General features: G+C 42.4%; 1 protein-coding gene across 1 annotated transcript in view; it reads left to right on the top strand.

Moving 5' to 3' along the window:
- The first annotated feature begins 1,884 nt into the window (after nucleotides 1-1,884).
- Nucleotides 1,885-16,570, top strand: part of PLCG2 (phospholipase C gamma 2) — a 60,827-nt gene continuing 46,141 nt past the window's right edge. Inside the window, exons 1-2 of the mRNA XM_051629446.1 lie at nucleotides 1,885-1,929; nucleotides 7,477-7,711. Of these exons, the coding sequence (XP_051485406.1) occupies nucleotides 7,516-7,711 (196 nt within the window). The 5' untranslated portion in view covers nucleotides 1,885-1,929; nucleotides 7,477-7,515. The remainder of the gene's footprint in view (nucleotides 1,930-7,476; nucleotides 7,712-16,570) is intronic.

Genomic DNA, 16,570 nt, shown 5'->3' with positions numbered 1-16,570 from the left:
AGACTCACTGTCAACATACCCAGATGAATCCTGGATCTGACAACCATAAAAATGTTTTGGTATTAGTTATTGCAGCTGGGGATGTGGCTACTTGGCACTAGTATTCTGTCAGTTCATATAATTTCAAAGGCAGCTTCAGCATGAAACACTGAAGGTTTTAATGATAGAGTTGAAAGTGAAGTCTTTGTGTGTGTGTGATTGATACATGTTCTGCTATTCTCATTCTTTTAGTATCATGTCTCTTGTAGGATGATGTTCTGTGAATTTGCAACTGCATCACACACTTCATAAAAAGGGAAACTTTTCCCAGGCTTGGCATCTGGAAAAACGTGAAGTCTTTAGTGAGATGTTTTATGAAATAGTGAACAATTATGAGATTGTAACAGTCACCTTACTTTGCATTTGAAATGATCCACACCTTTCATAGGTATTGGATTTTGGGCTTTTGCTTTCCTTTTGTGGTGATGTATTTTGAATGTGCTTTTCAGTTCTGTTCCTGATAAGTCAAACTCATTTGAAACCCTCTGGTGCTTTTAACTATTATAAAGACTTGTTAGTTTGCTTTTGGGAGGAGTTTCCCAAATTCTTCCTACAACTTTTACTGGATACAATGGACATTATCTTCTCTTTCTGACCTGAACATCTAGGTGGTAATGCTGTTGGTGTTTGTTGCAGTACTTGTTGGTACCCCATTCCTGGTATCATTTTGTTCCAGTAGTTTTTGCATGTATAGGGCGAAGGTATTAATAAAAAATGTTTGACTACTGTTCAACCAATTATAAAGCTGACTGAAATGATGGAAAACTTCTTTTCCTCTCCACAGATTAGGTTAGATTCTAGTGTGTTAAAAGACAGGTCCTTTTTGCTCCTTTGTGTCAGCTGCCAGTGTTGGAAGGAGGGAGATGAAGATCTACCTCTGCCAGACGTAACCTCAGTGCTGGATCGTGGGTTCTGCTGCTGCGACGTGGAGCGGCCCTCACAGAAACGGGGAAACCTGTTCCCCTATCATCCCCACCTTTAGCTTCTAGGCATTTCTTTTGTCATCTTCTGAACTGGCATGACTTATTTCCTGGGATGCCTTTGATATTCTGCCTATGGATGTAGGAATTTTCCTCAGGTTTTCCAGACGTAGCTGGGACCAGACCTGATGCCTCCAGCTTCGCAGGAGTGTGTGGGCTCGAGAACAGCATGTCCTGCCCTGTCACTGCCCCCCTGAGCCCCAAGCTGGGAAATGTTCTTAGTATTGCCAGTCATAAGCTGAGGTGGTTGCGATAGAATATAGTTTGTAGACGATCCCATAGTTTTAACTTGAAAAACTTAACTCCAGTGATGGTAAAGTTTTAAAGCCTTTTTCTAAATTCCTTCTCCCAAGGTTCTGTTCAATTGTTTAGCCATTCTCAGAGCTGTGACATTTCCTCTTCAGATGAGGTCTTACTAACCTCAAAAGGCTGGACAGGAGCCCAACAAGGCCCAGAGGAAGAGGGGACAAGGCGCTTCTCTTTCCCGCCTCAGGGGCGGCGGGGAGGGCCGGGGGGAGGCGGCCGCGCCCTGCGGGGCCCTGAGGGGCAGCTGGCCTCAAACCAGGCACGGGGGCCGTGGAGGGACGGGGGCGAAGAGCTGGGAGGAGTCTCGGCGCGGCTGCCCCGCTTGGGGAGGCGGGCAGAGGGAGAGGGCAGAGGCAGAGGGCAGAGCGCTGTGAGGGCTGAGAGGGCTGACAGGGCTGACAGGGCTGACAGGGCTGCGCGGCGCCCGCGCGGCCTCACGCCCCAGTGGGTGGCCCAGGGGTGTCACGTGGCCCCGCCCCTTCCCGGCGCCGGCCGAAGCAGAAGTGGGAGCCCCGGGCGGGGGCAGCGGGGCTGGGCAGCGGGGCTGGGCAGCGGCACCGGCACCGGCACCGCGTGGCAGCGGGAGGCAGCACGTCCTGCGCAGGTGAGGGTGTCCCCGGCGGCGCGGGGAGGCGGGTGGGCTCCCCGTGGCGGCGGGGGCGGCGGCCCCGCCGGCGGTGCTGGTGCCGGCAGGTGCGGCAGAGCTGGGGCTGCCCTGCCCGGGGCGGGGGGCTGGTGAGGGCAGGGCTGTGGGCAGGCAGGGCTGTCGGCAGGCAGGCAGGTGGGCAGGCAGGGCTGTCGGCGGGCAGGGCTGTGGGCAGGCAGGGCTGTCGGCAGGCAGGCAGGTGGGCGGGCTGGGCGGAGGGTGTGCGGGCTGCGCCCGGGCGTGCGGGGCGCCGGGCCCGGAGGGGACGAGGGATCCCGGGAGCTCCCTGAGGGCACCCTGTGCCTGGCCGTGCCCCCAGCCTGGCGAAGAAGAAGAAGGAGGAAGGAAACCTTCCCGGTGTCGGCGTGTGCGTGACAGCAGCCCCGCAGCGTGCGCGGCTCTGCCCGGCGGGGACAGGGCTGCGGGCCGTGGCGGGGCTCGGGCGTCCCGCTGCCCTTGCCCTGCCCTGCTTCCTGCCGGGCTGCAGGACCCGCCGCGAAGTTTTGCGCCGAGAGCCGTGAATGGGTTGTTAGGAGCCCCCAGCCGGGCGGTGCTGCCGGTGGGGTCCGCACGGGCCGTGCTGTGCTGAGGCAGGTGAGGGGACATCCTGGGGGCATCCCAAGGCGGAGCTGGGGGCAGGGAACGCAGCACGCCTTTTGCAGCGCCCTTTGCACGTGGGAAAACTTAGAAATCGGCTAGAGTCGAACTTTGGATCGCAGCTTTGGTTGCCTGGAAAGCACCTGCCATGTCATATGGATGAAGTTATAACAGAGAATGGATTTGTCAGTGCTTGTCCGAGGTGTGTGCTGGCCTGTCCACCTGCAGTTTACCTTCTCTACAGGTTTTTCTCTCTTCTTTTGTTACCACACAGAGTGTTAAGAGTTGTAGATGGATCTTCAGATAAGGAGGGATTGTTTCTGAAACTCTCAAGTACTTTAAGAAAGTAAAACTAAATATATGGGGGGATTTTGTAGGTTAAGTAGGGTTTTTTCCCCTTGTCCATGTCTCTTCCTCACTTGCAGTGAGTCGTTGAGTTGTTAGTCCAAGTTGCCAGGCTTTTCAGTAAAAAGTATCAAAACTACTCGTAGAGTAACAAAGTATCCCGATTTTGCATGTGATACAGGGCACCGTCAGACTTTAGCTCATACGGTGCCTACAGTGGAAGGAAAAGAGGTGCATTGGTGTCTGTTTCTAAACTGGAGCTCATTATATGTTTCCATGATTATTTGCTCACTTGCTGAATTGTGAAAGTGATGCTGGACCTTTCTACTTGAGGCTTTGCTAACTCTGTGAAGAAGTGATGGTTCTTTTGCACATAAGGATACCTTATACCCCCCTGGTTTGGAGGCATCCACATAATGGAGTGGGAAGAGTCATGATGGAGTTTTGCTGCGTGAATGGGTAGAAATATTGTTGATCCAAGTAGCTGTGCAGCAATGGGTGTAAGTAGGCTGAGGGGCACCTGCAGGTGAGTGTCAGAAGACTCTTAATATTTAAAAGGTTAGGTCTAATATCAAGGACTTCCATCAGTTCCTCCCTTTTGGGAGGTCTAATGTGGCTTACTGTTAGGAAGCTCTCTGTGATGTTAGGCTTTGGACAGGTACCCTAAACAGCATAAAAGTGGTCAGTTAGACTGATCAAATATTACAATATTCTTTGAACCTTTTCCGATGAAGTAGATTTCCTCAGCTCCAGTACTGTTTCATTGTATGGTCAAAAGTTTGCTTAAGGCTTAGGGTTTAAGTTGGACTAAAAACACCATTCCCTCTTTTTTTGGAAGAAAGAACTGCTTTAAAAGGGGAAGTCCAGTATATTATATTCAGCGGAAACTGTTTAAGAAGTCACCTCTGAGAGGCAGTTCCTTTTGAACTAAGGGACTAGTATCTCGAAAAACCTGCTGCGTTGCCTTTTCTTAAATAGCTATATTAAGAAACTTCTTTTATTCTTGTTCTACGTCATGTTTCATTTTACAGCTCTGCCTTGTACTGTAAAAGGCAGAGCAGATGTGTGTTTTGTTACAGTCTCTAGAAAAATGGTACAAATTTAGAAGTTGAGGGTTTTATTGTTGCAGTGAAGTGTTACTAAAACGGTTAAACCTTGTTCCAAATCACAGCATATTCGTTTTATTACAATTCTTAATGAAAAGAGCAAAATGAGAAGACAGGGTTGGTTTGTTTGATTGTCAGACAAAATCAGACACTGTACAAACATTTTTAATTTTTTGTTTGTTTGTTTTTCCCTCCTTTAATTTCTGTTATTACAAGTCATTGTAGCAAGACAAGATGGCTATGGCTGTCTTGTTAGATGCAAACCTGTGATAGCTTAAATTATTATCCTATTAGTTCCAGGGATTCAAAAAGGATCAGCTACATTTTGGCTAAAATCAGCTGTTGGTAACTACTCTTAAAATTGCCTGCTCCCTCTCTGTTTTAGAATTGGGGTGTGTATATTTGTATTTTTTCCGGCATGATAAAGAAAGGATAATCCATTTTCTTATTGCAATAACAAATTTATAGATACTAAACACCAAATAAGCTGTGTAATGTTTTGCAAAACATGGAGTGAGACATGGTTCATGCTGTACAGCACTTTAGGTTTGCTGTGGGCAGTGCAGAAGAGGCCACCCTGCAGGTAAGAAGGGACTGTTGTTTGTTTCTCTGCTAGGTTGAAAAAAAAAAAAAAAAAAAGTAAAAAAAGCGAAGTGGTAGAATTCGAAAAGGGACTGGAAAGATTTCACTGGACAGCCTCAAAGTCAGGCAGATTGCTCTGAAAGCGTCTAGTGACATGATGTTGAAAGACAGTTCTGTGGTAGTAAGGAGAGAGCGAGTAGAAAAGAGCTCTCTTCAGTGAGGAGCAGGTCAGAAGACAGTGACATGGGGTGAGGGGCAGGAGGGCTGGAAGAAGTTCTGAAGGGGAAGTGAGAAGTGGCATGTTGAATTAGCTATCAACACGGAAACTGAAACTGCTTGTGATGGAGAGTAGTGGACTGAGGAGAGAGGAAGAGAACCAGAAGAGATGCTGTGGCTGGTGGCTGCATGTGCACAGAGATTATTTAAACCTGTCCTGCTCAGGGATGTGGTTAAGGACGATGGTATGGAGCTGTGTGGCAGCGGCTCCTGCTACTTGTGTGAAAACGATACATTTCCTTCTTTGTGTATGGACGGAAGAGCAAGTTCCAGGGCATCCGGTTTGTAAATAATCACAGTGAGAGGTGATCAGCCTTGTAATCAGCTGTTTGATGCACTGATGTGTGGGAGACCAAAGGACAGAAACTTGCTAATATTTATGAGAGCTGCTGTGTACACATCTCTTGTTTTGGCTGTTTTGTGCCAAGATGTGTCCCAAGTGTATGCACACAAATACCTACCACCTGACGTGTGAGCAAGGAGAAGTAGACTGTGTAGGAGAAACACAGCCATGAAGTTTTAAAAAGGCATAAACTGAGACTTTTTAGACATAACCAACCTTTGTTTCAGTACTTGTGTTTACTCATATTTTCCCCTCATTTTCTTACAGCTCTCAGAAGGACAGTTAACTGGTTTAAATTCCCATAGAGGTCTCATACAGGTCTGAAGTTTACACAAGCTGATGTGTTATCTTATCATTGGATTGCTAAGTTTCAAACATCAGCACTTCTTTGCTTCTCCTGATGTAATACCAAGAAGAGAGCAACACTGGCTGCAGAGCCAGTGAGGCTTTTGGATTTCAGAGGTCTCTTCAGGCAGCTTCTTTAATAATACAGGGCAAGAAGAAAAATCTACTCAAGTTCACCATGGGGCCATCATTTTGGTTGTCTGAAGAATATATATATATAAAAAATCCTGGGAAAGTAGAAGGATTTTGAGTGTGATTCAGATCTGTTGCAAATATCTTTCCTATGTTGATAACTGGATTGTCAGTAATTAGGAGAAAGTGAATTTCCAGATATTTCTTACAGTAGTGGAAACTAAATTATACTTGGTATCAAGAATGAAAAGTTTAACTTACAGCTCACATAGAATGCATGGGGTTTTTATGGAACACGATTCTACAAGTAGCCTAAAACAACAAAGAAATTCTGTTAGGAATGGTGATTTCTGATAACATCTATTTCTGTCTCTTTATCAGTTAGAGAAAAATCTCTGTGAGCAAAAGGTATCTCACTCTGTATAAAAAAAATGTAAAGCAGATCTGATGCTTGAAGGGAATTTGGTAAGGTTCAAGTGCAACGTTGGTGATGTCTTAAGAGACTTGTGAAGTCATCAAATCAAGATAAATGTAGCCAGGATTGGAACATTGAGGAAGTCCATCTTCCTTTGGACCCACCAGTAACAGTTGCCATTTTCTGGAGAAAAAAAGTTAAAGTTATTTGAAGGCTTCAGAGTTGCATTCTTACCTCTTAATGCAATGAGGTGCTGTTTTGGACAGAACATGTGATATGTTATGCTTAAAATTTACATTTGATGTGCATGTATTATTTGCAAGTGATATGTTCACTATAGAACACCTGTTACATGTTTCAGAAGATGATTCTACTAGATACTATTTCTGGCTGTCTAATCCAGAGCTGCTTCTGTAACCTTCCCAGGAACTAATCTTACCTTGGCTGCCAGTTATGCTGGCAAAAAAGTTGGAGGCTTAGTAAATTAAATAAGCTCCCATGGTTAAAGCAATTTGTGCGGTATAATTGCATTTACACGATTTTTTTTTGTTGTTGTTAGGAAAGACTGTAGAAAATGTGCCAGAAAATACCACAGAGGTACCAAGTATCACTCCTTTAGAAGGGATTTTTAACATAGTTCTGCTTTAGTTTGAACACTTCCCCCCCAACACACCTACATTTCCAATGTGTTCTTTAGTTTTATTTAGGCTTGAATGCTTCCTTTGTTATGACCCAGGTATCATTGTCTCTGGTATTTCAATGGTCTCCATTCTTTGTGTTTTGCTCTTTTAACCACATTACTTGGGTATACTTATATTTGGTATTACTTCCAGATCTTTGTTACCTTTTTCCCCCACCTTTTTTTTTTTTTTAAATTTATTTTTTATTTCTGTCATAATTCTGAGATTTCAGAGATATAAATCTGTATTTGTAGTGATGGGATGTACATGCAGCTGAAGATGTGCCTGAATAAATGCATGTGGGGATTATGCCCCTTAATGTGATTTTTCTGTATCTAACATGGTTTCAGCTGGAGGGAGAGGCATTGGTCTTGCTGAAAAATTGGAATGATAATTAATTGCATGCAGTAGCTTCTCCACCCAGCTCTTGCTGGTTTTGCAGCAGTGTGTCTACCAAAGTGTGACTGGTACTGCCCTCTGTGCAGACTGTCCAGACTTTATTTTAGGATAAATTGGGAAGTATGCTGTTCATGTTTGCCATGTATCTGCCTAGTGTTTGAATGAGCAGGAGATGCTATTAGGTAGCTTTAATTTACACAAATATAATTTGAAAAGAAATAAAAAAGCTGGTTTAAATATTGAGTTTTCTACCTTTTCTTCTTATTTTTTTTTTTCCCCCCTCAGGACACTGAAAGCCATAAAAGTGTGATTAAAAAAAAGAAAATGTCCAGAAAGAGCTTAGATTATGGACTGCTGCCAGAATATGAGAAAAGCCAGATCAAAAGGACCTTGGAGTTGGGAACTGTTATGACAATATTCAGTCTTAAGAAGAGCAGTCCAGAAAGGAGGACTATTCAAGTCATAATGGAAACCAGGCAGGTTGCATGGAGCAAGACAGCTGACAAGATTGAAGGTTTCTGTGAGTATTTGCAAAGTATACCCAAATTTGGAGTTACTAATAAATGGATGTAGTTGTCAAATATTGATTTATTGAGCTTTTATTAATGTAATGAAGTTTTTGGCTGAAAATAGTTTGATAACTTGATGAGAATATTCTGAATTGTTGCAATGTAGATTCTTCTGCAGGTCATTATGTAGGTATCTAACACTACTTAAATATGATGAATGTGCTTTTTCTTTAAGCCTCATTCTCAGTTTTCGTCTTTGAATATGACAGTGCTTGTATCTTCTATGAATTGAATCATAGAGTGATGACTACTTTCTTGCAAATTCATGTGATTAGTACTTCTTTACCCCTTCTCTCTCCAAAAAGAAAAAAAACCTACAGATGCAAGAAAACTGAATTAAAATTTGTGTTTTCATAGGGAATTTGCTGTTTCAGGATAGAAATAATTATTTAGGGCCATTAATGGGAAGTACCAATGACACAGGAGGATGAAGCTGTGAGATATAAGAGATGATTTCAAGGTCCTGAGCTCATACTGTCTCTTTAGTTAATATTTGAAGTGACTAAACCCATTGTTCTTAACAAGGTTGGAAGATAGGACGGGAGTTCAAAGCTATGTAGGACTGCAAAAGCTATGTTAGAAGAATAAAGTGAGACTAATCTTCAGTTCTTACTGGACACAGGTGATGGCAACCAAGCTAAGCCTGCACTTTTTGGGATTTGAACAGCTCCTGTTAGTATAATGTCACTACAGTGCTTGCATATGACTATGTGGTCACTTTTTCTGTATTTTACTGTGACCATGAACTTACCTTGCAACTGCTAAATGGTGTTAGTCTTCAATAAAGATATTGACACTCAGTTTGCTACTGTTTCCATTGGTTCCTGTTGCATTCCTCATGCAGACAGGGTCTGCAACTGGGAATGGAATGAAAGACTGTCTGGAGGATGTTTTTAGGTGAAAACATGGTCATATGCAGAGTTCTGAGAAATAGGAAACAGGTCCGGACACCCTAATGAACAGGCACCGTGGATCATAATCTTGAAGTGCCCTGGTTTCTCAAGTGGAAAATGAGGGTAATTATCCCTTCCTATAATGATGCCTGGGGATCCAAGTACATTACTCGTCCTGATATGCTCAGATCTCAAAGAGAGGTGTGCCAAAAAAAACCCCAAAACAACCTGAGAGGAGATGAATAATTCAGTTAGGAGAACATGGCTTGAATGTGCTTAGCAAATAAGGCCTGGGGTTACACACAGAGCAAGAAGATTGAAACAAAATAGAAAATGACCACTTACTGGGTGAACATGGCACTAGAGTCCTCTGGCAAAAACAATATATGATCATGTAGTTGAAGAGTTAACATAACCACCGACACAGAGGGGCCAAATTTAAAGCTGTACAGACTGTGTATTCCAGGTTTTGGGGTCAGCTTTTTTTTTTTTTTTTTTTAATAGTTTGCTCTATGCATAGATGTTAACACTTTTAAAAGAAGGTGATTATTGTGATTTGACTCTCACAGCTGGATAATCCGGCAGGGTAATGACTTGCAGTTATAAAGGCAAATCATTACTAGAATAGGGAATAAAGCTATAGACCTGTGATTTAGCCAGAGGCCACCTGCATCTCTTCCAAAAAACTGTAATACTGCAGCAGTTTTAATTGGGCAACATTTAAATGACCTTTATAACAATGGAATCTTTAGGTCTGAGGAGATGGCATACTCTAAAACTTGAATATACAAAATATTGTTTTGTCATCTTAAAAAGCAACAAATCTGCCCCAAAGCAAGTTGTATTTTGCAGACATTGTTTCAGAATATAATGTGAATGGTTGGTTGGAATTTAGTATGAGCTGTATCTGTTCTACTCGAAGTGAAAGTCACTGCAGCTTTTACTTGCTGACTGCTTTTGCAGAAGAGGAAGGAAAATATTTATTTATTTATTTACTTACATTTTGTTATTGCTTCTTTTGACTGAGGCTCAGGCTTCCTTTCTGCTTGCAAAATGGAAAAATTATGGGTTTGAAGCTTTCATATTCAACAATCTAATGGAAGGCCCAAACAAAGGTTACATGTCTGTAGGGTGTCTTTCTTTTCAGCCTGCAAAGTTAGCAAAGACTGGTAAATGAGCATCTTTCAACAAAAGTTAAAGGGTTTTCCATCTTTTGGGAGCTTGAAGTTTCCTTCTAGATGAAAGGGGAAAGATTAGCAGTGGAAAGAGAGAGGCTGCCTCTTCTGGATTGTTTTTCAGGTCTAGTGGAGGCCAGGAAGGTTTTTAGTACTGCTGCTCTTTTATTCACCAGCCAAGACTGCACCTTTCCTGCATCAACTGGGTCCAACACAACCCATTGTCAAAGCCGAAATGGATTACCAAAGGGAGCAATGCACCTTGGAGGAATGTTTTTATCATGGATGTTTGGCATGCAGGATTTCATGAGTGTATTAAAATGAATAGCAGCAACATGTGCTTCCTTATGTGGGCCTGCAGAGAGCTATGCAAATATCTGAAGGAAGCAAGTCTGAATTAGATGTGACTGTGCTCACCCATGCTTGAGCTCTTCTTAGTTGTCTTGCTATTGTTCTATACATAGAGACATTTTAGAGGCCCCAGTAGCTCTAAAATCATCTGAGGGAAATACTTGTAGATGCTGGCTACAAAATGTCAGAGCTTTTCCTTCTGCCTCTTACTAATTACTTGATTTTTTTTTTGTATTTTGGATTGTCCTTATTTTAAACTGTTAACCTAAACTTTGGTAAGTGGGCTATGGGACTACTCATGGGGCTTAGAATCTCAGCATTGTTGATCCTAAGTTACCTGGGTCATCAGTGCCAAAAGATTAGTTTAACTTCTCCTTGTGCTTTATGTACTGCAGTGTGGTGTTAATACTTCATTGATCACCCATGCTTTGAAGCCATTGTGGTCTTTCCCACCCCCCTTCATTTATATTTCTTGTAAAGCAAGAAACTTACTCTGGTTTCAGTAGAGCCCCTGTCATTGATTTTAGTAAGAGAAATTTGCTCCACTTCTTGATTGAGAAGTAAGTTTTGGTGAGTGTTGCAGTAGCACTGCCCCATGGATAGACTGACCAGTGAAAGGTTACTGACTGGTGTGGAATGCATGGGGTCTTGGGGAATGAGGGTTATAAATAGGAATGATATTTCTGATTGTGTGTGGAATAACATTGAGGTGATATTTTCACAGTTATTAAGCAGGTAACTTGCAAGACTGACTCCCAGATAGTCAGTTGAGAGAGTGAAAGGCTCCTCTAGAGCAAAGTTGAGATCCTGCTCTGAGTTACTGTCTGCTGCAGTCTCTTGCTCTGACCTTTGAATATATAAAAAGCATAATAACACCAGCTTCCTAGCTCCGAGACAGTGTGGGGGTTTTGTGCTTTGTTTCTTTCATCTATACAGTTGGTTTAAGTATGGCAGTTCTGTTGCAAGGCATTGTAAATGTAGCTTGAACTTTGAGAGGAGTTTTGAGGGTAAAAACACAGAAATAACATAGCACTTTTGCTGTGGGTCTAAAACCCATGGCACTAGGGCTGCTGCTGGCATCAGATACCATTGCCAGGAAAAATAAGCAAATCTCTTAGAAGTCTAGGGTGGACCACAGTCTTCCACCCACACTTTTTCTTGCTGAAGCACAGCCTGATTTAGAATCTGCCTGGTGCTGGGGAAAGCCAGCAGGTGCTAGGGAAGTGTGGCCAGCAGGGCCAGGGAGGTGATTCTGCCCCTCTACTCTGCTCTGGTCAGACCCCACCTGGAATACTGTGTACAGTTCTGGTGCCCTCAGCACAAGAAAGATCTAGACCTGTTGGAGAGGGTCCAGAGAAGGGCCACCAAGATGATCAAAGGTCTGGAGCACCTCTGCTATCAAGACAGGCTGAGAGAGTTGGGGCTGTTCAGCTTAGAGAAGAGAAGGCTCCAGGGAGACCTTAGAGCACCTTCCAGTACTTGAAAGGGGCTACAGGAAAGCTGGGGAGGGGCTTTTCATCAGAGAAGATAGTGATAGGGGTAACGGTGTTAAACTGAGAGAGGGGAGATTCAGGTTAGATATTAGGAAGAAATTCTTCACTCTCAGGGTGGTGAGGAACTGGAATGGGTTGCTCAGGGAGGTTGTTGATGCCCCATCCCTGGAGGTTTTTAAGTCTGGGTTGGATGAGGTTTTGTGCAACCTGGTCTAGTGGTGGGGTTCCCTCGTCATGGCAGGGGGGTTGGAACTTGATGATCTTTAAGGTTCCTTCCAACTTTAGTGATTCTATGATTTATGATTCTAAGGCATTTGGCAACTTCGATTATGTTGCTGGGGAGTGTGTGTGCTGGGGGATTGTCTTTTTCCTCGAGTCGTACTCTAGTGCAAGCGGGACCAGTACGACTTAGCTAAGGATCATTTTACTCATAGGTTTTATTGACTGTTGTACATTCATGGGTTTTCAATTCAAGAAATACAGATCTTGGTAACTATAGTAGAGCTAAACTAACTTTCGCTTCACCAACACATGAGAGAATGAACCTTCAGTTTCCTTGTACAGAGGGAATTGATTTGCTTGTTTAATTTGTAATGGGCCCTTTTCTTGTGAAACTGTGTCTGCATACAAGATATATGGCTGTGAAGCTGTGACTTACCAGCATGATTTATTGCATCGTGTTGCTCAGTGCCTCTCTTCCTTATGGTTCTGCTCTCTGTTTTTATTGTATGTTTGCCCTTCATGACTGTGTGTGGGTCCACGTGGTGGCCCTAGGGTCACACACTCCCTGTGTTGTTTCTTCCTATTCCAAGCTGTCACAGGCTGGACACAGTGGATGTATTTTACATCCCCGTGGTATCTGGGGATCACTTCTGCCTCCATGTCAGCTACTCTGCTGGGCTGTTTCTTTGCTGGGAAACCAGATGGCCCATGAACAAGCGTACTGTCATAGCTGAGACAGCAGTGGAGGGGACTGCTGAATAGCAGGGAAAGGAAGGGATGGCCAAGAGTGAAATGTGCTTGTCAGTGCTCTGTTAAGAGACCAGCACCTGGGGTTTGCTGACTGAGAGTACATTTCAGTACTACCAAATAAGGCCTTCCAAATTCCCTTGTGTTGTGGTGGACACATTTGTATCCCCACAAATAAAATAGGGCCCTAAGAGATTATTATATTTAAGCTTGTAGGGCGGCAAAGTAAATCTCCAGGAAGCTAATCCATAATGGGTATTTAATTATTTATCAGATGCAAAGTGCTTTAAGGACAGTTATTCAGGGAAAGTTTGTGGCGACTAGAGTTTGATTAGTCACTGGAAACTGTGACTTTCTGCATACTCTTCCATGAATCCCTGTGTTAAGTCATGATTCACAGCCAGGAGAATTTATGCTCAGAGAAGTCTGTGATGCCTTTCTTGAACACACAATTGTGTGTTTGTAATACAAGTATGCATGTCTCAAGGAGAATTCTGTTGAGGACATAAGATGTTTTCTCTTTTTTTATTACCTAGGATTTTTTTTATTTTTTTTTTTTTTTATTTGAGGAGGTGACCTGCTTTTGTAAAATGATATAAATAATTTTTAAAATACTTTATCTTTGGAAAAGAAAGATCACCTATAATTTTTAATGTTCTTGATTTGTTGCAAAATACTCAAGAAATAAAAATATCTACTGACCATTTAGTTGTGCAAGCACACAGCAACAAAAAAGTTTAAAGCATAGAAAAATATTACCTATGAAAAAGAATTATCAGATTGTTAAGTTCACTTGAGATTTTCTTCCTACTAAAAGAGATTTTACAGAATTTGTCCTCTAGAATGTGATTTTTTAAAAAACCCACAACAAAAAGCTGGTTTTATTTTGTGAATTTTATCCTGGAGCATGTTTTCCATGAAACTATTTTTTGCTAATTTTGCTTTAAAAAACTTTACTAAAATATCCTTGCTGTCAGATATGTTAGGAAACTTAAAAAACCTAACACTTAAGGGACTATTTAAGCAAGTGGCTTACTTTCTTAAACATAGAGGAGGGCTGTTGTTTTTTTCCTCCTGTAGGTTAAAGAGCTAAGTCATGTAATTAGTCAAATGGTTAATGCCAGTGTGAGCTCCCTCTGTCGTGAAAAACATTTCTTTCCCTTTGGAGAAGATGGTATAAACATTTACAGCATCTGTATTTTTCTGGGAGGAGCAATGAGTATCTACATATTCTGCTGAGGAGTGTGAAATCAGTATGTCTTGAGTGTTAGACCTGACCTTACTAGTTTCTAGTAGTGACTTTTATTTATTTATTTTACTGCTGTGTAAAATCTCTCTCGGTCTGAATTTCTTTACTGTTTCAGCCATAAAATAATAACTAAATATCGAAAACCCCAAGTCCAGATTCCACCATTTTCTTTCTGTTTTGTATTCTGAACACTGTTAAAAAAACCCACAACAGTATGTCCTTGCAAAAATGAATCCACATCTGGCTCTTGGTGGATTATATTTTCAATGCAACATGAAAATTCACCTTTTTTTCCTGTTTTGAAATGGTTGTTTCAGTTGTTACCCCAGGGGATCTCTGTGTAAGTCTTCAGCTGAGTATTTAGGGCTTGGTTTCTGTGGTCAAATGAAAAAAGGAGCGTGTGTAGCCTTCAGCTGTTTTCAAATAATTTCTTCTCTTTAGCAGCTCAGTTCTGCAGCGTTTAGTTTTAACTTAAAATGACCAGGTTTCCTGTCATGGCCAGCCGGCAAAACGAGGATAGAATGAACTTCATAGAGCTGAACACCCCTAATGTGACTGATCAAAGTGAGTGTCACTTGTAGGTACTCCAGTACACTTTCACCAAAGTTTCACGTGGCAACATTTTTGTTTTGTTCCATTGCATGGAATAGAATGTAAACTTTTATGGGTACATATGTAAGTTTTACTCTATTCTTACCTGATTTTGTGAAGCTGTAATATGTTGTTACTAGTGTAATGGCAGTTTGTTGCTACTGTACATGACAGCTCTGTGACACCTGATTACTTAAAAACCTATGGGTTTAAAAGGTGCACTTCTCTAAAGCTTGTGTCAGTCACACAGTTAAATCCCCAGAGGACCCCCTGGAAAGGTACTCATGTGTGCTTTCTCAAGATGCACTGCACTGTTTCTCACGTTCCATCCTTTTAACAGTGTTTTTTAGATAATTTTGTGGCTTACCTGTAATAACTTCCTTGGGCCACTGGATCTCTCACTAAATTCCGCTCTATGTATCAGCTGAATTACTTTCATGGCACATCTGTACTGTCATTCTGCAGGAGATTTTTCCTTTAACTTTGTCCTTCTCTGCGAGAAGCTTCACCTTGTTCCCTTTAGAATTGCACAAGATCCGTGTTTCATTGCTGCTCTGAATGAAACAGGCTGTTATGACACACCTTGTATAGTTAATATTTGATTCTGTGGAAGTGAGAACAAAACCATTGTCCTAAGTGCGGTGAAGTGCATTTGCAAAAGGAGACTAAAGGCTTTCTTCATTCACTGACTGCTCATTTGCACATATCCTATGTTGCAGGGGGCAGTTTCTGCCCTTCTGAAATTAAACTTTCTTTGGAATAATTGCCATGCATGTTATTGGGGGGCAAAAAAAAAAAAAAGTGGATCCTGAAAACTGATTCTTAAGTGCAGAATGTTGAGATATATATCTATATATATCTATATATATATATATATCTATCAAATGAAAATGCAAATATATTTGTACAGAGAATTCCCAACCCATGTCTCGATCCGCAGCACTGAGGTGATCAGAGACCCTTATTTTCCTCTTGGAAACATTGCCAACACTTTCCCTTTAGCCTTCTAGGGACTTGCTGAGAATACCGGTCGGAGTAAATAACACTTATGGCCTGATTTCTGACTCTCTAAGCCTCCTTTGAATCTCTAGGTAGGCTTTTTCTTCTCCTCCATTAAGTACATAACTCTGCTCAGATCCAAGCATTGTTTGTGGCCACAGACACTGGAAGACTCCTGAGAACTTGGGAATCAGGAGCCTTATCTTACAAGACTCTGTAGTCCATAATGCCAGTCTCAGCTGAACTTTTATACTGATTATCAAGACTTTTCTTCAAGGACACTTTGCTAGGCTGACAGACTAGTTTTCTGACTAATCCCATTTATACACCATCTGCCAGGCTTTCCAACCTAAACTTACCTGACTTGACCAAAGCTGATCTTTGTGAACATGCCTTCCTACAGGGAACTTATGTGGCCACTTTCAGCTAACGTAAGTTGTTCTGTGTTGACATTGGATGGTTGGCTTGTCTGTTTGGGTGCTGAACAGCTGTGCTTACAAGCAGAGAGGTTTGTGTTGCATGAGCACAGGAGTGGACAGAGGCAGAACTGCTCCTTTTGAGTAGCAGTGCTGGTTCTCTACTGAAATGTAGTTCTCTGCCTATGTTTACTTTGTGTCTTGTCTTCTGCTCAGCTTGCACAGCACCTACTGTAGTGGAATCCAAACTCTGTTTTACTGTCTGCCTTTAAGTGTAACTAAAGGAAAGGTAACAGCAATTCAGACCTATAAGTGTGTGACTAAATGAGATGGCTACTGCCAGGTTATTTGGATGGAGCTCAGTCGGGTTGTCAAGGATCAAAAGTTTACTGTGAAGTTCATGGCAGTGAAGAGCTCAAGCAGGCACTCTGGAAAGCGCTGAGCAATTAAGCTGTTCAGCCTTTGGAAAGCAGCTGTGTAGTAGTGTAATGATCCATTGGATTGACTGATTCGCTGAACAACTCACAACAGCAGGAGCTGAAGTTCAGCACCTTCAGCATCTGAATTGCCACCAGTACTGCATGTCCAGATTAGAGCCTGAAACATGATGGTAATTGAAGGTGCCTTGGAGTCCTGTCTTTTAAAGACCCACTTGAGGAGGTTGTCAGAATCAA

This window comes from Apus apus, chromosome 11 (genome assembly GCF_020740795.1).
Source record: "Apus apus isolate bApuApu2 chromosome 11, bApuApu2.pri.cur, whole genome shotgun sequence".
Classification (NCBI taxonomy): Eukaryota; Metazoa; Chordata; class Aves; order Apodiformes; family Apodidae; genus Apus; species Apus apus.
The sequence above is the reverse complement of the archived record's forward strand: the minus strand, read 5'-3'. Positions and strand labels throughout refer to the sequence as shown.